Source organism: Mauremys reevesii, linkage group 2 (genome assembly GCF_016161935.1).
Source record: "Mauremys reevesii isolate NIE-2019 linkage group 2, ASM1616193v1, whole genome shotgun sequence".
Taxonomy (NCBI): Eukaryota; Metazoa; Chordata; order Testudines; family Geoemydidae; genus Mauremys; species Mauremys reevesii.
In genome coordinates, this window is record NC_052624.1 from 3,507,731 (window position 1) to 3,531,603 (window position 23,873).

General features: G+C 40.9%; 1 protein-coding gene and 1 long non-coding RNA gene across 12 annotated transcripts in view; one reads left to right on the plus strand and one right to left on the minus strand.

The window, feature by feature from the left end:
* The window catches only part of LOC120397536 (KAT8 regulatory NSL complex subunit 1-like), a 141,063-nt gene that overhangs the window by 62,860 nt on the left and 54,330 nt on the right, over positions 1-23,873 (plus strand). For all 10 annotated transcript variants that reach the window (XM_039523519.1, XM_039523515.1, XM_039523517.1 and 7 more), the window contains 2 exons: positions 7,025-7,231; positions 22,215-22,342. In XM_039523519.1, the coding sequence (XP_039379453.1) occupies positions 7,025-7,231; positions 22,215-22,342 (335 nt within the window). The remainder of the gene's footprint in view (positions 1-7,024; positions 7,232-22,214; positions 22,343-23,873) is intronic.
* The window catches only part of LOC120397539, an 84,677-nt gene continuing 78,422 nt past the window's right edge, over positions 17,619-23,873 (minus strand). The window contains exons 4-7 of one of the 2 annotated variants that reach the window (XR_005593851.1): positions 20,530-20,675; positions 20,307-20,433; positions 18,613-18,753; positions 17,619-17,869 (exon numbers count right to left, since the gene is read on the minus strand). This is a non-coding gene — a long non-coding RNA (uncharacterized LOC120397539). The remainder of the gene's footprint in view (positions 17,870-18,612; positions 18,754-20,306; positions 20,434-20,529; positions 20,676-23,873) is intronic. The other variant, XR_005593849.1, reaches the window with a different exon arrangement.

Consider the following 23,873-nt stretch of genomic DNA (forward strand, 5'->3'; position numbering starts at 1 on the left):
GTATTACTTTGCATTTATGATAAATACTCATGGTCATGTTGCAGTATTTCTGGAACTGAGCAAAAAATGACACTTTCTCATTATGAGTACCATTGTTTCCCCTTACCTACAGGCTTATAATGCCACTTAACATCTCTACATCACACCTCATCTAAATGTACTTAAAATAAGCTTTCAAATGATATATTATGTGGATGTACGTAGAGTGGGTACATTAAACTCCAAAAATATCGCCCGTCTTGAAAAATTTCAGCTTGCCTATTTTACCAAGGATTGTGGTGAATTCTCCATCACTGGCAATCTTTAAATCAAGATTGGATGTCTTTCTAAAATATGTGTTCTGGGATTTATTTTGGAGAAGTTATATGACCTGTGTTATGCAGGAGGTCAAACTAGATGATCACAGTGATCCCTTCTGGCTTTGGAATCTATGCTCAGTGTAGATTGCAGAGCAGAGAAACCTGTTCTATATTCTCTCCTATCTGCCCCACTTAGGAAGTGGACAGCTGAATGTTGCAGTAGTAACAGTTTCCAGATAGCCATATAGGTCAGCCACACAGGTAGGGTAACCTGTAATTTCATCTTGAGGTGACAAAACATTGCTTTTTGCATGGGCATTTGGGAGCAGTGGTTAGTCTAAGACCCTGTAGATGCCCATCACTCTAGGTTACGTGCACTCCACAGACGTTTTTTCCAAAATACTCCAGTACTGGCAACCAAAGTGATCTTCCATTCTTTCCAGAATTTATCTTCAGCTTTTACTCCAGATCTCCAGTTCATTCAGGTGCTGTTAGCAACAATATTATGTTTGCTGAAGGGTTGTCTAATTGGTTGCCATTCACATATAGAAGACACCGAAGTACCATAGCATTTCACGATCTCTCCATGGCGTACATTACTTATTATAGAAGCTCCTAGATTAGAAGCCCTAGACATTATTGTGACCCCATTGTGCCTAGGCACTGTACACTTACATAGTAGGAGATAACACCTCTTAAATGTTTAGACTACAAGCTTTTGGGGGCAGGGGTTAAGACCCAGGTCCTGTAGGACTCTGCAAGTAAGAGCTGCCCGAAAAAACAGCTGCCCATAATAATTTTGTGGGTTCTGTTGAAAAAGGACATGTAGCAGTAAATTGGCTGTACAATAGGTGTGTTATATATTACAGTGGTGTGCATGGTATAAACATCTGGATAGAGTGAGTCAGCAGCACGTAATGATCAACCGTCATAGAGGCCTCAGAGATCTAGCAGTTTCAGTATGAGTGTAGCTTTTATCTATTGACCTCGACTATCTATCAATGCTAAATGTTCAGCATATCAAATAAATATTGAAACCTGTTTTGAAGCAATCTAAACTTTTAGCAGAGGTCACGCACTACTTAATTTTAATAGCAGACCAACTCTTCTCAAGGATCTCTCCCAAGAAAGAGAGAGAAAAGAGTATATGGTTGATAATGAAACTGTTAGCAGTGAAAGATATCTAAGCGGGCTGGACTACGTTCAACAGCAAAAAACTATGTTAACGCAGAGTGAAGGTTGCTTTGTGGTATGTTATCTTGCAGAATGTCGAGTTGAGCAAAACTTCAAACTTTTGAAAATCACGAAATCCACAGTTGAGGTTGCCCATGAAACATTAACTGTCCACTCTGAGCAGTGCCACATTAACACACACAGTTTGCCAATCCCATGGTTGTTAAGATATACAAGCTCTTCATCTCTTACAGTCCATTCACTTTCACTCACAGGATTCCATCTAACACTATTAAAGGACAAAAGCAGGGTGGGGGGAAATGGTTGTCTATGCCACATTCTCTTTTCTCTTGGAGCTGGCAGTAGCCAATGGGAATTATTTGCATACACTTCAGGAGCAGGCTGTGTGTTAGGTGAACCTATACTAAATGGAGAGGTAATAGTTGGGCCTTATTGGTAAATGTGTGGATTACTTTGAGATGTGTGACAGAGCTGTGATTGTGATAGATCTGTTTTCCACACTCTTATGTGTGAGAAAAGGGATGAGGTGCATGTATTCCTTCAGGGTGTACAATATGCATCATGCATAATTCTGTGCATAATTGTGTAGGTTATGTTGGTATCCAGGTATAGGGCTTGTATTACAAAGCGCATTGTCAACAAGGAGATAGAATCCTCTCATATTCTACTACTTTAATGATCCAATCCTATGTGGAGAAAACATTGTGGTTGGTACTGCAACCGTGGGCTTTGCAGTCAAAAACTCATGAGCACCCAAAGTCGAATGTCCTGTTGCAACATCAGAACGTATTATATTATATCATCATATGTATCCCTAAATATACTTACTATACATAGCTTTGCCAATATCTGTGTATATTCCAACACTTTCCTCCATTTCTGAAGAGGAGGACTTATTCTATCAGCAGCTTCATAGTATCACCAGTAAGCTACCAGCCATTATCTGTTGGAGACTTCAAGGTTAGAGCTGGCTCAGATCACGAGTTGTGGCCACTATGCAGTGGGTACCATGGAATGGGGAAAATTAATGATAGTGGGAAAAGACTACTAGAGCTTTGCACCCATCAAGTACTGTGCATTACCTATACCTACTTCCAAGGCATCGTTGGAAGGTCTCATGGAGGCACCCCAGATCTGGACACTGGTACCAAGTGGATTTAATTGTCACTCATATAAAACACCTGCAGAAAGTTCCCCGTACTCAGTTTTCACAGTGTAGACTGACATAGACCATGCACTTGTATGCTGCAAAACAAGATTTTTCACTATGGAAATTCCATCATACTAAAGAAAGCTATTGCCTACACATTAACATCAGCAACACAAAAGACCAAGGAAGGTGTTGCCAATTTTTTCTGTATCTCAGGGAAGATATGTCCTCTACTTGTACCTCCCTGGATGCTGATGCAGCATAGAATACACTCAGAAGACATATCTATACAGCTGCAACTTTAGCTTTCAATAAAAAGATGATACAAAATAAAGATTGGTTTGCGGCATAGTCTGAAGAAATGCTCCTGGTCATAGAAGCAAAATGCACAGCATTTCTCCAGCACAACACGAACCCCTCTCCTGATACATGTATTAACCTCAGACTGGCCAAGAGTGCATTGCAACAGGTACCAAGAAATGTGCTTAATCACACATGGCTCTATTTGTGCGAGAAGATACAAATCATCTGCTTTGAGCAGGGGGTTGGATTAGATGACCTGAAATTTCTTCCAACCCTAATGTTTTATGATTCTGTGAAATGGCCTTGAGAATGGAGATCTAAGAGGTATGTATGATTGCATCAAGAAAGCAATAGATCCTTAAGCCAAGAAGACTGCTCCACTCAAATCTAATAAGGGAGATATGATCATTGACAGAGGCAAACGGATGCAATGTTGGGTGGAACACTCTTCCAACTTTATTCACATGAAACCACTGTTTCTGAAGCAGCACTAAATGTGATACTTAGGCTCCAGACTAGCAAAGAGGTTAGTATAGAACTATCTGTAAACGAGCTTGAAAAGGCAGTCATCTGCCTAGCATCAGGAAAAGCCACTGGAAAAGATGGAGTTGCAGCTGTGAAGTACTGAAATAAGGAAAATAGGTTGTGCTTAAACATCTGCACAATGTCTTTCATGCTTGTTGGGGGGAAGAAAGGATGCCACAAGACATGAAAGATGTCAATATCCAGGGCCGGCTCCAGACCCCAGCGCGCCAAGCGCGCGCTTGGGGCGGCGTCCTGCGGGAGGGCGGCAGGCAGCTCTGGTGGACCTCCTGCAGGCGGGAGGTCCACCAGAGCCGCGGGACCAGCGGACCCTCCGCAGGCACGTCTGCGGGAGGTCCACCGCAGCCACGGGACCGGCGACTGCCAGAGCACCCTCCGCGGCGTGCCGCCGTGCTTGGGGCAGCGGAAATCCTAGAGCCGCCCCTGTCAATATCCAAATGTTTTATAAAAGTAAAGGAGATTGGAATGATTGCAACTATTATAGAGGAATTTCTCTCCTTAGTATTGCTGGCAAGGCATTTGCATAGGTCATTCTCAACAGGCTCTAAGCTCTTGCTGATCATGTATATCCAGAGAGTCAGTGAAGCTTCCATGCCAGTAGATCAACTATCAAAATGGTTTTTGCACTAAGGCACCTGTAAGAAAAGTGTCAAGAACAGAGAAAATCCTCACTATATGACCTTCATAGATCTTATAAAGGCTTTTGACCTGGTAAGCAGAAAGGGCTTTTTCAGTAGCTCAAAGGAATTGGGTGCCCCCCAATCCTCCATAGTTTGATTGGTTTCTTTCATGATTGCCTGAAAGCTACAATCCAGTATGATGATCAGTTTGACAGCTTTGAAATCTGCAGCAGTGTCAAACAAGTTGTTTGGCACCAACACTCTTCAGTTATTTTTTGATCTACCAATTCATCATGTCTTTTCACCTAGCACCGAGAGAATACATCTCCATACAGGATAAGATGGAAAACTCTTCAACATTGAAAGTCTGAGTTTAAAAAAAAAAAAAAAATTAAACAGCTCCTAAGAGAACTTTCATCAGCGACTCATTGTTCGTCACACATAGTGAAGAGGCACTCCAGAAACTTTGCCGTAGCTTTGCATTAGCTTGTGTTGAGTTTGGACTCGCCATCAGTCTGAAGAAGACAATGATTATGACACAAGGTGTGTTGACTGCACTAGAAGTTTAAATAGCTGGCACTACTCTAGAAGTTGTGCACGAGATCTGCTATTTAGGATCAATTATATTGGTTAACCTATCTCTCTAGACCAGGGATTTTCAAACTTAATTGCACTGCGACCCCCTTCTGACAACAAAAATTACTACATGACCCCAGGAGTGGGTACCAAAGTCTGAGCCTGCCTGAGCCCTGCCGCCCCCCAGGAGAATGGGGGAGAGAAGCAAACCCAAAGCCCAAGGGCTTCAGCCCCAGGTTGGGGACCTGTAACCTGAGCCCTGCCACCCAAGTCAGTAGCCTTCGGCTCGGCCCCAGGCGGTGGGGCTCAGGGCCCTGGGTGGCAGACCCCAGCAAGTCTAACGCCAGCCCTGGCAACCCCATTAAAACAGGGTCCCGATCCCCTTTGGGGTCCGGACCCACAGTTTGAGAACCGTTGCTCTAGATGAGCTTAATTCTTGCATCAGAAGGACAGCCGCCACATTTGGTCAGCTGAATAAGCATGTGTGGGATAAGAAGAAACTTACATTGAACACCAAGATATGGATTTATGAGATGTGCATCCTGAGCTATATGCTGTATTGTGGCAAGACCTGGCTCATCTATAGCAGGCATGGGAGAAGGCTAAACACCTTCCACACTCATGGTCTTTGTCGTATTTTAAATATCCAGTGGGAAATGAAAGCTCCTGTTACCAAAGTACTTGCCAAGCCTAATGACAGTTTTTAAACACAGGCATCTTCATTGCCTTGGTCATCTGTACCAGATGCACAATGGATGCAGTCCAAAGGACCTATCATATTGCCTCTATATAAATCCCTGGTACTGCCCACATCTTGAATATTGCGTGCAGATATAATCGCCCCATCTCAAACGGAGATATATTGGAATTGGAAAAGGTACAGAAAATGGCATAAAAATTATTAAGGGTATGGAACAGCTTCCGTATGAGGAGAAATTAATAAGTCTGGGACTTTTCAGCTTGGAAAAGATGACTGGGGGGGATATAATAGAGGTCTATAAAATCATGATAGGTGTGGAGAAAGTAAATAAAGTAGTATTATTTACTCCTCATTATACAAGAACTAGGGGTCATCAAATTAATAGGCAACAGGTTTAAAACCAACAAAAGGAAGTATTTCTTCACACAACACACAGTCAACCTGTGGAATTCTTTGCCAGAGGATGTTGTGAAGGCCAAGACTATAATATAGTTCAAAAAAGAGCTAGATAAATTTATGGAAGATAGGTCCATCAATGGCTATATTAGCCAGGATGGGGAGGAGGGATAGTGTCCCTAGCCTCTGTTTGCCAGAAGCTGGGAATGGGTGACCAGGGGATGGATCAATTGATGATTCCCTGTTCTGTTAATTCCATCTGGGGCACCTGGCATTAGCCACTGTCAGAAGACAAGATACTGGGCTAGATGGACCTTTTGTCTGACCCAGTATGGACATTCTTATGTTCTCCTGTATGGAGAACCTGAGGATGCTCCAAGGCCACTGAGCCAACCTGGGCTCAGGTTCAAGGAAGTTTGAAAGAGGGATTTTGAAGATTCCCCCAAGCCTTTGCACTGCTTCTGAGGGGTGCTGGAAATACATTTTGGTATTGGAGTAATAATTCATTTAAACAACGTTCTGTATTAATATGTCTAATAAGGAAACTTTGACAAAAAACATTTCCTGAATCTCTCTTGATGTCTGTATTGTTACAGACGTAGTTGCTGACGGATATTTTGAAATAAATTACCAAAATAATTGAAACTGGTGTGATTATATTGTGGTGTTTTGACAAATAAAATATGCATAATTTTAAAATATTGTGCACAGAATTTTTAATATTTTGGTGCACAATTTCCCCAGGAGTAAAGGGTGTGTCAGAATAGTGGAAGTGGGAGGCAGAGTAAAGATTGGGGCCTGCAGTTTTTGGTGTATCTTCTGGTAATGGTGAGATGTCTGCTTGTGGGTGTAGAGGCTTTGTACTGTTGAGTGGATTACTTTTCATTTCCTTGTTTTTGTGGGTTTGTTGAAGGGGGGCAATCGTAATTGCTTCAGAGTTTGTGTATTATTTACATTCTTTAGTTTGTTTTCTCACTGCCTCGGTAGTGTTCTAGAAAAAAGGAAAGCACAGTAGCATTAGAATTGGACTAGAAACATTTCTATTTCCTATAGGAGTTAAACTTCTAGTTTATAAGTAAACATTGACTCATACTGATCAGGGTTTTTTATGAAAACCTAATTATCTATTTTTATGTATTTTATTTACTCCCCTGGTTGTTATTTCTTGAGGATGCTTTAATTCTTTATACTGCAGTTATAACTCTGTGCAGATGATGAATCCAATGTCATTTTCTCTCCCCAGGGTCCAGTTGTCCTTGGTGGTGATCAGCAGCCTGAAGATTTGATGAAACAGCAGGGCCGATTAGGTTCTACATCAGTGGTGAATTCCAGAAGAAATAAGGGACTACCACATTCCTCCTCTTCCATCCAGAAGGTCCCTTCTGGAGAGAGACCGTGTGATTTGTCATCCTGCATCCCTTCCTACTTCATGAACAATGCGGAGAAACTGGTTAGTTTTTAGGAAAAACATGAATGCAGTGTTTAAGCAGCAATACAGAGTAATGCAGAAGAGACTGTCTTTTAACACATCTTATATCAATAATAAGACTTACTGAAATAAATTCACATATCACATAAGATAGTGAATAACTGAGTCGTATCATAGTCTCTGTTCATTAATGGTTTAACTTTTCTTTATAACCCATTTCAGCTTTCATTTTCATGATGTTAAATAATATGTCCTCTGGTATAGGTAGTTATCAGTTTTTGTTTTGTTTTGTTTTTTGAGGTTTTTGTTTGTTTGTTTTTCTAAACTTGTGAATAACTTGTTTTGCCTTTTTTTCTTTGGCTCTCCTAAAGACCTGGTATGTTTCTTTTATACTCTGTACAAGCCCTTACCATTGCTAAAGAGGTTGGATGAACCTTTCTAAACTGTATGGAATTTTGAAGCCTTGCTCAGTTGGCAGCTAACAGAGAGGTAAATAGAATCTCATAACTATAATTGTTCTGAAGATACCCATCTCAATCAATTCATGCTCCTGGGTTTACAGTTCTAAGCCATTGGACCTAGCAGGCATCTCACCTCAGCCTTTGGAAGTTTCCAAGGGTGGTTCCATTGCTCACATGGGGACTTTCTTTTAAACATGAAAATACTCCTATAATACCCAGATGAGGCAAGAGGAAAAAAATATGCAGTTAGAAAACCCTTAAATCTGCATTTGATAGTTTGGTTATTTTATGAATCTTCTGTATAGATAAATATATAGGAGGCAACATACTTGTCTCTCAGAGAATGGCCCTTAACATGGTCCTCCATATCTAGGCTTGCCAAGCTGTATCAATGAAAGCTGTATTCAGTCAGCCAGTTACATGTCTTGCTCTTGGAGACTATAGAACGGGTCAACAACCTTTCAGCAGTGGTGGGCCGAGTCTTCATTTATTCACTCTAATTTAAGGTTTCGCTTGCCAGTAATACATTTTAACGTTTTTAGAATATCTCTTTCTCTAAGTCTATAATATATAACTAAACTATTGTTGTATGTAAAGTAAATAAGGTTTTAAAAATGTTTAAGAAGCTTCATTTAAAATTAAATTAAAATGCAGAGCCCCCCCCTGGGCAGTGTGAGTGCCTCTGAAAATCAGCTCATGTGCCGCCTTTGGCACGTGTGCCATAGGTTGCCTACCCCTGCTATAGAACCTACTCAGTGTCAAATAAAATTAAAAAGCTGGACGGACTTTCTAAAGGCCTTCATCTGATTTGAGATGGATGTCCAGTACCACTTGATCTTTAAAGAAACTGATGATAAATAAATGAGTCACTATGACCTGAAACTTGCTTTGTTGCTTGAGCAGAGGTCATTGCCATCAGGAAAATAACCTGTGTAAGAAATTTGAGCTCATAGCCCTAGAGTAGCTCAAAAGCAGCTTGGTTGGTTTGGGCGGAATCAAATTGTCTTTAACTGAGATTAACAACTAAAAAGGGAACTAAAGCAACTTCTGGATAGGGAACCTAAAAGATTACATATTGACTTCTTGTACAGGCTTTTTCTAAATTAGGATTCAAAGGTATGTTGTGTTAGATGTTGGCTAACATGTTTTAAAAGGACAGTGTAGATAAGGCAGTTTACATTGTAATATATGCCATGCTGGTCAGACTGAAGCTATGCTTCATCTTGACCAGGTTAGTATGTGTTAAAATGTACGCTGCCTTGTATAAATTGGACTGTTAACATGTTAGTCAACTCTTTTTCTGAAGCACCTCTAATTCCTAGTCTAGACAAAGCTACAGAGGCCAGAAGCAACAAAGCTTGACATGCAGTGCTCCAGTAAGAATGGGTTATGAGTGCTTATTGCTACCAGGTGCTCCATTGACACACTCACAGTTGAGTGCTTGGCAGGGTGGATTTGATTTAAATCAAATTGATTTAAATCACTAGTCAGGAAGACTCGATTTAATCATGGATTTCTACATAAAAGTGCATTCTTGTTGATTGTTATAATCTTAATACATACTCTTCACAACTCAGATGTATGTAGATTTCATTTTTAGAAGGTATGCACTATATATTTTTAAGTGATTTTATTTTGAAAACTTTTCAGATTAGTTTTACAGCGATATCAGAAAATCAATGATTGTTTAGTTATTTCATTTACCAAAGGTAATTGAAGCAGATATTTATGAAGTCATTGGGAGGTGAAGTATCTCCAATTCAACAGGTTAAGCATTAATATTTGGAGGATTTTCCTGCCATACTGTATTAGGAGGAGAACATCACCAGACAGATATTTACATTGTTTTATTTAACTAAAACAACATTATGTATTCTGGATTTTTTTTCTTCAACAGCAAACATAATATTTTAACAAAACAAGTATATGAATTTTTGAATTTAGTTAAACACTCAAGTTTTTTAAAATCAGGTTTGTTTTTGTTAAAATTATTTTTAACTAAAATAGTTAAATGAAATATTTTAAAAAATAAATTAAATTGACTATGTCAGCCAGGTCAACACGAGAAACTTAAAATATTGGCTTCTGCAGCTAACTCAGTCATCTTCACCTTAATTTTCCTGTTTTGTTCATAATCTGGAAAAGAAAAATAAGCTTTCCTGCTTTTTCAGGTCCCAAACAATTTCTCAGTTTGGAATGAGTTAGTCCAAAGGAAGAAAATATTCTTTCTACACTGGCTGAAGAAGCTACTGCTGTTAAAAGTGAGATTATTACTTCAACAGTCTCTGAATCCAAGTGCTTAAGTGACTTCCACCAGTTCACTGGTGTGACTCTTTAAAACATCATCAGCATACGTATATTTTTTGAATGGTTCACCTTTACCTCTGAAGTTTATTATAATTGGCATTATGGAGGAATGATTGCTGGATGTCCATGTCATAACCAACTCCTCTTCTTCAGCAGTTAAGGTTTGACCCTGGTACTCAATATTGAGAATATTTGCAAGAAAATGAGTTGGAGATAGTGCTTGTCCCATTCGTTTTTTTTAATGCTTGTAATTTAACTCTGTCATTGAGATCTTAAAAAGAGAAATATGCACTCAGTTCCTTCCAAGTTTCAACAGCATCAGCAATAAAACAGCTATTTCCCTGCATTTTGTTCAGGGCTACAGAAATAGGCTTCAGGGTACTCAGCATGTGTTCAACATTTCTCTTAAGACCAATGTTGGCACTGTCACAGCCAAAGTTCTCATCTATTTTTTCATGATTGTGTTCACAAACTGTCATCAGATTAGGCCAGTTCTTGATATAATGCTCAAAACAGTCCACTACTGAGTTCCATCTCACTTCTTGTGGGAGAGTTAGCTTGGTTCCTCCCACTTTTTTCAGAGCCGCTGCTGCAAAGTGGTTGTTACGGAAGTATTTTGCAGTTTCAACAACATTAGCCTTTATTTCTGGAACACTGAAACCTTTGGCTAGGAGGTGCATCAAATGAGCACTGCACCCATATGTTGTTAGCTTAGGACTCTCTTCTAAATTTATTCTCATCTTGGATACATTTGCAGCATTGTCTGTGACCAAACTGCGTACTAGACATTTGAATTTTTTTTTCAGTTTTTGTTATAGCTTTTACTGCTGCTACTTATAAGTATTTTTCAGTGTGTACGTTTCCTGATGTATCAATTGTTTCTGTAAGGAAGACATTCCCTTCTTCTGTTCTCACACAAGCACATACAATAGGATCATTGTGGACATTGCTCCACCCATCAAGACTCAGTGTAACAATTTTACCCTCTAGACCTTTTGCATACTGCTCACTTTCTCTTTATCCAGCAAATCCACTCACTGTATCCAGCAATTTGCCTGCGACATCTGCTCTGTTGGGTGGACTGTATCCTGGTCTTAATGACTGCACCATGTTAATAAAGTGTGGGTTCTCAATCATACAGAAAGGAGAGTTTGTTGCATAAACAAACCGGGCAGTTTTTTCATCAATTACCTCTTTTTGTAATCCGCTGGTTCTTATCACAAACTTACCTATGTTTTTTTCTGGATGATGGAGGGTTTTTTTCTTTTTGCTACAGGTGATATACTGTGGCTTTGGGACATACATGATGTGACTGAAACACTATCATTGGCAGATAACTCTGAAATTATAGAAAATGATGGTGATCTTGAAGGTGGATAGTCTTCAGAATCTTGTATGTTGAGGATGGATTCTCCTAAACAAAATAAGTCAATACAGTTATTTAATTATTATTACCATACTGCTCACTTAGTATTATTCATTGCATTCACTGACACTCAGTACTACTTTAAAGGTGAAATTGTAAAAGGAAGATCTGCTTATTTCAGCTATTTATTTTTTATCACAACTGCATCTAAAATGATAGTACCATAGAGTAACAACTATATTTTTTGCTCAAACATGAGAATTCAAGAATAGTCCAGAAGGAAGACAGGCAGTCATTAAGAAAGAAGTATGAAATAAAAAAGTTTACCAACCTGAAGATCCTGCATTTTCAAACATGTTCCTTTCATCATCTTCAACGCAGCTTCCTCCTGAGAAGGAACACATCTCATTATGTTGTTTCATTTGGGCAACCAGGCCTTGCATTTCTTTGCTGCACTGTTTGCATTTTGCACGCATGCCTGTCTTACCCACAGGTAGAGCAACTTCATTAAAATATTCCCAAACTGGGTCTCTTTTACGGCCTGCTGCCATTATAGGTTTTCCCTTCTAGTGAGAGAATGGTATGGTAGATCTCAAATCAGTGGAGGCTACACTCAGAAACACCTCAAGACGTGTGGAATATGCTGCTGAAAGAGTTTCACTTTTGTTTCTACTGCCTGTGCCTCCGTTCTCACCTTTATCTCCAGATTTCTTTTCCTTGTCCAGATCTATTCCACCCCAAACAATCTTCTATTCATTGAACATTTTGAAACTTTGCACATTTAGAGAGAGGAAAGGGATTGACTCTGTGTACACAAATTTGCAGAGGGACAGTAGGGTTGAGGTCTGTTATTTCTCATCTCTATATTTTATTTATTTATTTATTTTAAAACCATTTTTGCTGTTAACAAGCATGTTATCTCTAGAAAGACAAATCCACAGTTTGAGAATTGCAAAACTAAGCATTTTTGATGGTATCTTCTAGACTGAGCACTGAGTCCCATTGGGTAGATAGAAAGATTAACCTAAATAATATATAGAGAAGCCCCTGGAATCCCATAAGATTGGGTCCCTAATCCATGAACTATTAGAACTCATTTACAAAACTTTTCTTAAACATTACTTAAATATATTGTCTCATACTATAGAATTAGAATTTATAATCCTTATTCCATGATGAGATATCTTTGAGCTATAATGTGTCTTAATTAAAACTATCTTTAGATAAAATGCTTTTTGAGGAAAATACTTATCAAAAAATCCGATTTAAATAAATAAATAAAATAGGAATTTTTTAATTTAATGAATGTTTATCCACCCTGCTGCTAGTCAAATGCATTACAGAAGTTAAGTATATTACATCAAAACTTACCTTTAATCAGCCAAACTTGTAATCTTATTTTAAAAAAAAATCAGCTTAGTTTGACAGGATCTATTTCTCATAAATCTATTGATTGGCATTAATTACATCACCTTCCTTTAATTCTTTAAGAATCGAGTCCCATGTCAGCGGCTCCATTATCTATCACAGGATCAGTGTCAGGCTGACAGGCCTATAGTTACCCAGGTCATCTTGTTTCTTTCTTAAATATTGGCACAACACTGACTTTCTTCCTATCTTCCAGAACTTCCCTAGTGTTCCAAGACTTATTGAAAATCAACTTTAATGGTCCAGCGACTCCACAGCCAGCTCTTTTAGAACTCTTGGATGTAAGTTTACTGGACCTGTGGATTAAAAATGTCTAAATTTTAGTACCTACTATTTAACATCCTCCTGAAATATTTAATGGTATGGAGAGTGTTATCATATTATATGACTATATCATCTGGTTTTCCCCCAAATACAGAACAGAAATTTACTGAAAATTTCTGCCTTTTCTGTATTATTGATAATTCTACCATTTCCACTTCGTAGTGGACTAATACCATTCCTATCTAGTAATGGACCAATATGTGTTCCTAGTATACTTAAACACCTTATTGTACCTATGTAACTCTCCTGGCCATAGATTTTTCCTTGACCCCCTTTGCTTCCCTTACCCATTTTCTACAATTCCTAGCTTCTCATTTGTATTTATTACATTCAGCTTCCTCTTTCTTCCCCTTTTTTTTTTATGCCTACCTTCACTTCCCCTCTAAACCAGGTCAGTTTTTTAACTGGTATGGCCTGCTTGCTCAGTTGTGGGATTGTGGCTTTTTGAGCAACTAGTGAAGTGTTTTTCTGATTAAATTCTTCCTGCGAGCAGATTTGGCTCATACTTGTTTATGAAATTAGCTGTTTTAAAGCACCAGATATATATGTCACTGGTCTGATCTTTATTCTGTTTTCACATTATAAATATCAAGTCATGATCACTTGTACCAAAGGTACCATTAATTTTAGTTTTGTGATCAGTTTCTCTTTATCTGTCAAGATAAGGTCTCGTATAGAATTCTCTTACTTTTTGAGTTAAGAAATTGTCATCTATAATTAGAAATACCAAGGCTGTTTTAATACTGGCAGCATGAGACCTCCAGCATATGTCATTCAAAGTGAAGTCTCCAATGACCACACAGCTTTTTTTTTATACATATTAAAGAGGTGCGTAAGGAACCAGTCACCCTGTTCCTTAGTGTGATTTGGTGGTCTGTAGCAAACACCAACTAATACCCGATCTTATGCTTTATCTGTTAGAACATCAATTCATAAGAATTCAAAATCATTCATAGAAAGGAGTTTCCTCCTGAATATAACTGGCAAGGATGGGGTCAACAGAAGCTGTCTCAATGCAAGCTCTGGCTGCTCTTTCTAAGAGCAGCATTTTAAGTTGAACTACAAGGACTCACTGGGTGAAATTCTATAGGGTGTGTAATTCAGAAGGCCAGATTAGACTATTATAAGGTCCCTTGTGTCTTTAATCTATGGAATAGTTTTATTCTCATTTTACAGATAGAAATGCGAGGCAGAGAAGTGAAGCAGCCTGCCTAATGTCAAACAGCAAATATCTGGTAGATTCAGGAATAAAACAAGTATTTTGTCCTAGTCACAAGACCATCCTTTCTCTCTCCTGGATAATCAGGGAACATCAAGTATCAGGGAGTAGCCATGTTAGTCTGTATCCACAAAAACAACGAGGAGTCCGGTGGCATCTTAAAGACTAACAGATTACATTCTGTTAGTCTCTAAAGTGCCACCGGACTCCTAGTTGGTTTTTCCAGGGAACATCTTGAGCAGGGAGCCGTGCGTGTGTGTGAGGTGCCATCTTATGTCCCTGAATACTCTCATAATAAACTTCTTTGATATTTTTATTCACATTTGATTTTTCTGCCATCAGAAGTTTGAGCCAGCAAATCTGCTAATTTGCAAATGCATTTGATTTTTCACTTAACTGAGTGGAGAGTAAAATGCAATGTCAATGAATCAGTTGTAGTTTTACATTGTTACAGTTTTCTCTGCTACACTGATAGCCTGTTTTTATCTCTGGGTTTATGTATTATGGATTCATCACCAGACTGGTAGTCAGGAACTGCTGCACTTTAACCCCAGCTTTACCATCTTTCACTGTAGCATTGGAAAAAATTATTAAATCTTTCTCCATTTTTCTATCTGTAAAATGGGAATAGTTGTACTTGCCTGTTTCAGAAGTTTAGTGGGAATTGAATTGTGCTTTGCTCCGCACATTCATGTGCCAATCCTTTTCAACATATATATGGAGCCATTAGGTGAACTGGTTAGAAAGTGTGGGCTCAAGTGCGGGAGAGACAGCTCTATCTATCCTTTACCGCATCTGACCACACCACTACTACCAACAGCTAACTTAACAAGTGTTTGTTCAGGACAGTGGTTGATTTTTAATACAGAATGTCTTTAATATTGGTTTCTCTGCTTTGAAAAAGATCAAAAGCCATCACAATTTTTTGTTTTAAGTCTTTATCAGCAGCATTGCTAGTATTTGAGGAACTATAACAATTCCTATGTAGATTAATTGCATACTAGAGGGCAGCCATCTCATTGTTTGTAATATCTGACCACAATATTTGTATTGTATATTTCTTGGCAATTGAGTGAATGTAAATTTAAAAAAAAAGGTCTAGAAAACTCCCTACCAGATTGTTTTGTAGCCAGTATGAAAACATCTTTCAGATCAAGAGTGAGTTCCATCAGATGACTGTTCAGTGGCCTTTGTAAAATGAGTTTGTGGTCTTGGGCCAAAACACCACCCCACTTGATACTACTGAGTCCCTTCTTTGGCAGTCTCCAAAGAGAGGCCAAAGGCTATGGAGGGTGAATTGCCCTTTTGCCTTTAAAGAGGCTCCATTCAAGTCACTGGTGGTAGAGTAGTGAGGGGAAGCTTGCACTTCTGCTGCTTGCATTGTACTTGATCTTCTTCAAGAGGTGTCCCTGTGGATGCTCTACTTTGAGATGCACATGCACACTTGAGCCCTTGATTAGAGATTTTTCTATTAAAAGTGTCTGTTTGGCCCACGTGTGCTCTATGCAACCTCATGCTGTGCTCCAAGGGCATATAGGGCTGCACAGGCGAACCTGTCAGTTCCTTTTGTCACCTCGACCTGAGGTGGAGCTCTAGCGTGTTTGCCTTGTGCGTGCGTGCGTCAGCGTGTTTTGTAGTTTAGTTTAGCATTTCTAGTTAGTTGTTGTTATATAGTTGTGAGAGGTTTCAGTTTTTCCTAACCTCCCCTCCCCTCTGGGGAGCTTATTTGACATGGAAAGGCATGCCTGGCTTGCCAGGTTTCAAATCCTGCCTCTCTTGTCAGGATGCTGTCCCAGTTAGCGATGGCCATTCTAAGTGTATCCATTGCTTGGGAGAGTTCCATATCTCCCAAAAGTGTAGCTTGGAAGAATTGGGAGACAAAACTGAAGCTGCTACTCATAGAGCACTCTCTTCAACCAGGTTCCAATTCAGGTCAGAAGACAGACACTCACCCTCTCCCTGTATATCAGTCTCCACACAGTGCCCCTTTGACTTTGGCTAAGGTCTCACTTACGAAGTTAAAGGAGCCAACTCCCAAGAAGTCCCAATCTGCTGCAAGGTCTGCGATTTCTGAGACCTTGATGTCTCAACTCGGTACTGTGGAGGGGAAAGAGACTTTCTCTGGTATCGGCAGAGTAGGGATATTCTAGAGCACTTCAGAGAAATGTGGCATCAGCAAGGCCCTGGTACCATCTGCCTCCAGATAAGTACAGTTTATTTCAGACTTACCAATGATGCCTTCCCACTTGGCTCCATCGGTACGGACAGATTTGAAGCATACACCTTCATCCCCAGTGCCTTCAAGCTCCAAACTATTGATACCGCCCAAGTCAACTGCTGAGTCGGTACCAACCCACTTGGTACCACAGGAATTCTGTTACACCAGGGACTTGTCAGTGTTAGAGAAGCTGGAGTGCTCCCTGTTTTTGGGTACCAGATGACTCTTGGTACTTGGACCCCAGTCTCCAGATTACCAGTGCTTCCCAGTACTGCAGGATTCTACACCCTTAATCAGTATCCTTCTTACCATTATAGGAATCCATACTTTGATGAAGACCCCTGCCCACATCACATATGGAGGGCTCTGTCCTAGGTTCTACCTTCTCTCCTGTATGGGCCTCTACAGTGGCCATACTGGGATCCTTAGGTGGCATATTGGCAGCAATTTGCCAGACCACTGATTCCACTGCACCAGGAAATTAGGGTCACTGTCTCCTCCACCAAACCTCCAACATGAGGAGACCTTTGAGGAAGTAGAAGGCTAGGGTGGACAAAGAGGCTACCCCTTAAACTCCTATTTCATCTTCATCTGCAGACAAGGCAGTCATTCCACCATTGAAGATCAATGATTTTTGTCAATTCCAGGACCTTGTGAAGAGGGTGGCGGACATTCCCTAGATACTGCTTGAGACTGACATCACACACTCTTGGACATTTTGCAGTCAGTAACACCCACTCAGTTTGCGCTACCTATTAATGAAGCACTTCTGGATCCAGCAAAGACTGTGTGGCAAACTTCCGCCACCATACCACCAACTAGTAAATGGACAGATAAGAAATATTATGGAGCCCCTCCCCCACTCCTCCCAGGGACTCAGATTTTTTCATTTTCCCACCCCTCACCAAATTCTCTGGTGGTGGATACCGTAAATGAGTGGGATAGATATTATTACTGCTTGCCTACTCCTTATGACAAGGTCAGAAAAGGTTAGACCTTTTTGGATGGAACGCCTATTCATCTGCAACCCTCCAATTTTGAATCACAAACTATCAGGCAATCATGGCCACGTATGACTACACAAATTGCAACAAGTTCACATCCTTTATTGAACATCTTCCCAAGGAGCATAGAGAACACATCCAGGCCATTATTAAGGACGGTCAGTTATTAGCCAAAACCTCTCTCCAAGCGTCCCTAGATGCTGCTGCTAGATTCATCTCCAGAGCACTTGTCATGCGCAGGGTGTCACGGCTGCAGTTTTTGGGATTCCCAAGGGAGGTTCAGAATACTGTTGAGGACCTCCAGTTTGATGGTCAGATGCTCTTCTCAGGAACTATGGACAAGTTAGTAATAGTAATAATTGGAGATGTACCAATCTCCTAGAACTGGAAGGGACCTCGAAAGGTCATCAAGTCCAGCCCCCTGCCTACACTAGCAGGGCCAATTTTTTTTTGCCCCAGATCCCTAAGTGGCCCCCTCAAGGATTGAACTCACAAGCCTGGGTTTAACAGGCCAATGCTCAAACCACTGAGCTATCCCTCCCCCCCATGGTCCTGCACATGGTGAAGGATTCCAGGGCCACATTGAGGTGTCTGGGTATATACACTCCTACAAACAAGAGGAGATTTAGCAAGTCTCAGACTGTCCAGAGATTACACCTGGCTCAGTTCTCTGGTTTTCACAGAACCACTGAACGCACGGTCAACTTGTGGAATGCCTTACCTGAGGAGGTTGTGATGGCTGGGACTATAACAGTGTTTAAAAGAGAACTGGATAAATTCATGGAGGTTAAGTCCATTAATGGCTATTAGCCAGGATGGGGTAAGGAATGGTGTCCCTAGACTCTGTCAGAGGGTGGAGATGGTTGGCAGGAGAGAGATCACTTGATCATTACCTGTTAGGTTCACTCCCTCTGGGGCACCTGGCATTAGCCACTGTCGGTAGACAGGATACTGGGCTAGATGGACCTTTGGTCTGGCCCGGTACGGCCATTCTTATGTTCTTAACCTTCTAGGGGGAAAAAAGGGGTGGGGTTTCCAGACGAAAAGAGCTTCCCACCATCCTTCAGCTAGTTACCCAGTCATCATCAAAACAGCAATTTTGATGGGTTGATTGAAGGCTCAAATTCTCCCTTGGCTGTAGTTTGCAAGCTGCAACCTTATGTTCACTTCTTCGTTTTTGGAGACCACCTTTCCCACTGCCAACAGGCCTGGTGACCTATTACAACAGACAAGTGGATCATGGAGGTTATATTATTGGACTACATCATCCTCTTCATGTCTCTCGCCACCACCTTCCCCATCTCTCTTCAGGGTCCCCTGACTAGCCCCTGACCCCTGTCTCAAGACTATACTTAGTCAAGAAGAACACTCCCTCTTTTATTTAGGAGCAATAGAACCAGTCCCATCCCCTTAGAAAGGGAAAGGGTTTTACTCAAAGTATTTTCTCGTGCCAAAGAAGGATGGAGAGGGGAGACCAATTGTAGATCTAAGACAACTGAACAAATTTGTAAAGTCTCAAAAGTTCCTGATAAGTGGAGCAGGTCACCATAGGTTCAAACAGAGGTTCTAGGAGGTATCTAAGTACCACATTGACATCCCAAGTCAGAGAAGAATACTTAACCAGGGGGTAAAGATTCTCCAGACCCGTAATAAATATCGAAGACCTATGGTGTGCAAAAATAGAAAACCCCTTAGTGGGGAATGAAAAGCTAATATCATGGTGAGGTGAACCTAATAGATATAACTGATCCAATTTTTTTAAGTCTAGTAGATAATCTATGATGACTGATAATGGGGAAGTTTCAGGCACAAAGTGGTGATGTTCTTGGAACCTCTTCCATTTCTGAAGGTAAGTAATTCGAGTTGACTCCCTTCTACTGTTGACAGCGCCTGTGTCATATGGCAGCTTGCACCTTTGTGACGGGGCAAGCAAGATTGTGCCTCCATTGCTTTGAGGCCTAGTTCAGGAGGGCCTATTCATCAACCAGAGACAGCTTGGACAAACAAGCAGGTTACGGTTTCTCTCCAGGTGAAGAACTCTCTGGATTGGTGGAAAGATCAATGCAATATCTGCACAGGTGTGCATTTCTCCTCCCAGCTCCAACAATAACTGTGACAATGAATGCATTGCTGTGAGGGTGGGGAGCATACTTCAATACACTCACAACTCAGGGCAGATGGTCACCGTAGGGAAACCAATCTCTATATCAATGTGTTGGAACTGAGGGCAGTCAGGAATGCCTGTCTTCAGTTCCTACCCCTCATCAAGAGCAAATCAATCAGAATCATGATGGACAACGTGGCTTGCATGTTCTATATCAATAAACAGGGATGCGCAAGATCGCCTTCCCTGTGCACAAAAGCTATAAAGTTATGGAACTAGTGTATAGCCCATCAGATTTAGATCTCAGCCATTTACCTTCCTGGAGTCTAGTATATCACAGCCAGTATGCTCAGCAGATGCTTCTCCCAGGACTAAGAATGGGAGTTGATCTCTCAGATCCTTCATGGGATATTCCAGAGGTTGGGACTTCCACAAGTGGACCTGTTCACCACATCCAGCACAGGAAGTGCCCTTTATTCTGCTCAAGAAGTAGTCTTGTTCACCTTTCTTTGGGAGACACCTTTCTCATTTCTTGGAAAAAGGGTCTGTTCTATGCATTCCCTCCAACACAACTAATTCCAAGAGTGATGAACAAGATAAGGCAGGACAAAACCAGAGTTATCCTCATAATGCTGACCTGGCCGAGGTAAGCTTAGTAACCTTACCTGCTTCACCTGTGTGTCCAACTGGCACTCCCAACTTCTGACTCTCCCTCATCTCCTCTCCTCTCCCAGGATACGTGTTGTGTGCTTCATCCCAACCTAGGGGTCATCCATTCTCCAAGCATAGCTCCTAGATGGTTCACAGGATTAGACTCCACCAGCTTGACAGGAGTACAGTAAGTAATACTAACTACACAATAGAAAGGAGTCAATTCAAATTACTTACCTCCAGAAATGGAAGAGGTTTCAACCACTGGTGTCATGGTCAATGCCTTGTGCCTGTGTCTCCATTTGAACCTATGATGACTTGCTCCTTGCTTCACTTTTCCATTAAGACACCCTTTCTAGTAGCTATCACGTCAGCCTGCAGGTCTGGAGAAATTGGAGCCTTGATGTCAGGACCCCCTCTTCCCCCAATTTACAGGTTTTTTTTCCCAAGGACAAGGTCTTTCTATAACTGCATCCAAAGTTCTTACCTAATGTTCTGTCAGATTTCCAACTTAACCAGTCTATCTGCCAATATTATTTCCTAAACCACATAAATCTCAGCAGTAGACTTCCCTTCATACATTAAATGTACATCGGACTTTTATCTAGATAGGACAAAGTAATTTCAGAAATCACCTAGACATTCTGTCTCCGTTGCAGAAAGATCAAAGGAGTCCACAGTCTCTTCACAGAATCTCTTCACAGAGACTGTTGAGATGCATCTCTGGGTGTATTACTGTTTGTTATGATACAGCTGGTGCTTTGCTCCCCAAAAGATTATAGCATACAATACAAGATCAGAAGCAGCTACCACAGTGTTAGTCAAAAACATTCCAGCATCTGAGATATGCAGTGCTGCTACATGGGCTTCAGTGCATATCTTTTCTGAACATGATGCTTGGTCCACACTCTCAGATCTGATGCAGTACTTGGATCTGCTGTACTGTCTTCAGTCTTGGACTTGATTCTTAAGTTCCCTCCTCCCTGTGAGGATACAGCTCCAGAGTCACCTGAAATGGAGCACCCATAGGGACACTAATTGAAGAAGTAGTAAAGGTTACTCACCTTGTGCAGTAACCGTGTTTTTTTCGAGATGTGTTTCCCTATGGGTGGACTTGCCCTTCTTCCCCCTTGCTTTGGACTGTTCTTGTTGGACATAGAGAAGGAACTGAGGGCAATTTGCCTGTGCAGCCCTGCATACCCTAAGAGTGTGGCATGAGCTTGTATGGTGCACATGCGCAAGCTGAACAGACACTGCTAATGGAAAGAGGCACATGCACACCTGAAGTGGAGCATCCATAGGGGGACACACATCTTGAAGAACTACAGTTGCTGCGCAAGGTGAGTGACTTTATTTTTCACTAGCACTAAATTCACATAAAATGTAGGTGCATGCACACATCAAGCTTTAGGTCTGAAAGCTTAATGTCAGAGTCCAAGGTCCTTTTACAGTGTTTCAGAATCATTTCCAGTAAGTATATAATTGTGCCCCTAGACTACCAGATATCCTGGATTGATGCTAGCATTTGGCTAAAGTTTTGGAACAGTTGGTATGAAACAAAGTTTTTGCTACACCAAAGCTGCTCGTATTCCAAGTGAAGCTGGCAAGCAATGAAAGTGGTTTCCAATTTATAGATCAGAGGACTAGAAATTGTATTTGACAACTTTTTGTAACTTGTAAGAATGCAATTTAAAATCACTGATGTGGGATGATTTGAAGAATCTTTCTTTGATCCTTGAATCAAAGTGGATGGAAAGAAACTGTAAATAATTGATTGCATTGGGACTGCCTAACTATGTTCAGCATTATTTTTAATTGCAAAATGCTACTTAGTTTGATTACTTTTTTTCTCCCCATCCCTCTTCAAAGTTCATTCTTTCATCAAGCTATCCTGAGTTTGAGATTTTATTTTTCTCTTGCAGAGGTCTCGTCTTACGCAGTCTTTAGGAAACCCTATGTGTCAAAGTCCCTCCTGTTCCCCCATCAATGGGTCTCCAGGACCCCCAAAAGCCTGCACGTCACCCCACCAAGTCAACGGAAAAATTTACTGGTTAGTTCTTCTTTTCTTATAGGTTGACCAATCTCCTATTTGGGATTATTCTGAGTAATTTTTATAATTAAGACATTTGTGATAGTGGCTGAGAATGTGATCATAGGTGAACCTTCTCTCTTTGAATACAATTCATGATGTAAGGAACCAAAATAAATACACGTGCCTGATGGGGGAGAAATATTTTTGAAGATAGATATTAGGTTATATATTGCAATCTACATTTTGTATCTAAAAATAGCATATAATGTTGCATATTTTGCGGAGTATTTGGTGCAAAGTGTTACATATAGCTTTATCTTCTTTTAATGTATGGATGGCCAGTGCTGCCCACAAATCCAAATGCATCTAATCTTTAAAGGTAACCTACAAAGGTCCTCCCCCCCCCCCCCCAAATTGGATTTGTGACCTTTTTCCCATTTTATCATGTATAAAGAGAGCCTGAAAGACACTTTTTCTGCTTGTATTTCAAAATCAGAAATCAATCCTGTCTTCCCTAGTGATACTGAATGACCTCTTGGGCCTCAGGCTGTTGAGAGCTCTCATACCATAATGAAAGTAGTGGGGAAAGGGTACTGAATGTTTAACACACTCTTCCAAACAAGTGCTTGTTAGATATGGGAGTTAAAAAAGCAAAACAAAACTTAAGTAGCCTACAGGAATCTTCTCTCAGCTGCCCAAGTGTGTCTTTTTGTGATATCATTAATGTAATTAGTTCTCCAGTCACCTTATTCTGTGGTGAGGGCCAAGTTACTCTGTCCCCCAAAGTCCATGGACTGGGAGTGAAAAGTTCACAGGCAAGAGGCAAACGTTATGGTCTGTACAACTCAGAATGAGCCTCTTTATTAGCAAATTTTTAAATGTCATTTTAAAGACAGATTTTTAAAAAAAAGTAAATGCATCTATGAAACCTTCTGTCTGTTGTCCGCTAACATCACTCAGTGTATTCCTCCGTGACCAGTCTCTTCTCCCTTGTCTTCCCTGCTTATGCACCTGCCATCTGCACGCACATTTTATGAATGTTTCCTACCTGCTGCTCCACTTTGAGAGTCATTCCTATCCACCTACCCTCTTTTATATACCACTTGATCATTTCCCTCCCCTTTTTTCCCTTTCCCCCACCTCTGGGGATTTCTTCACTTACTCCTCACCTCCAGCTCTCTGGAGAGTGGGCAGTTTAGAAGCAGCTGCTTTCATTCATTTGATCCTGTGGGGTCAAGCCAGTAGTGGCAGCAGAGAAGAGCAGGAAGCCTGGAATTAAGTCTCCTTTGGCTCAGGGTGGAGGGACTGGCAAAGATAAGGCTAGGTAGGCAGTAGAGGGAGAAAAGAGGCCTGCTCCTGTGGGTTCAGAGACAGGGTAGGGAAGACGGGAAAGGAGCCTCCTTTCAGTGTGGCCGTAAGGCACTCTGACCAGTGCTGGTGGAGAGAGGAAGGTCTCAGCTGCCTGGTCCCAATTAGGTGCAAGCTACCTTCCCAGCTCTCTGCCAGCTCTCTTATGGGTAATAGGAAAGGGTTTAGGGGCTGGATCTGG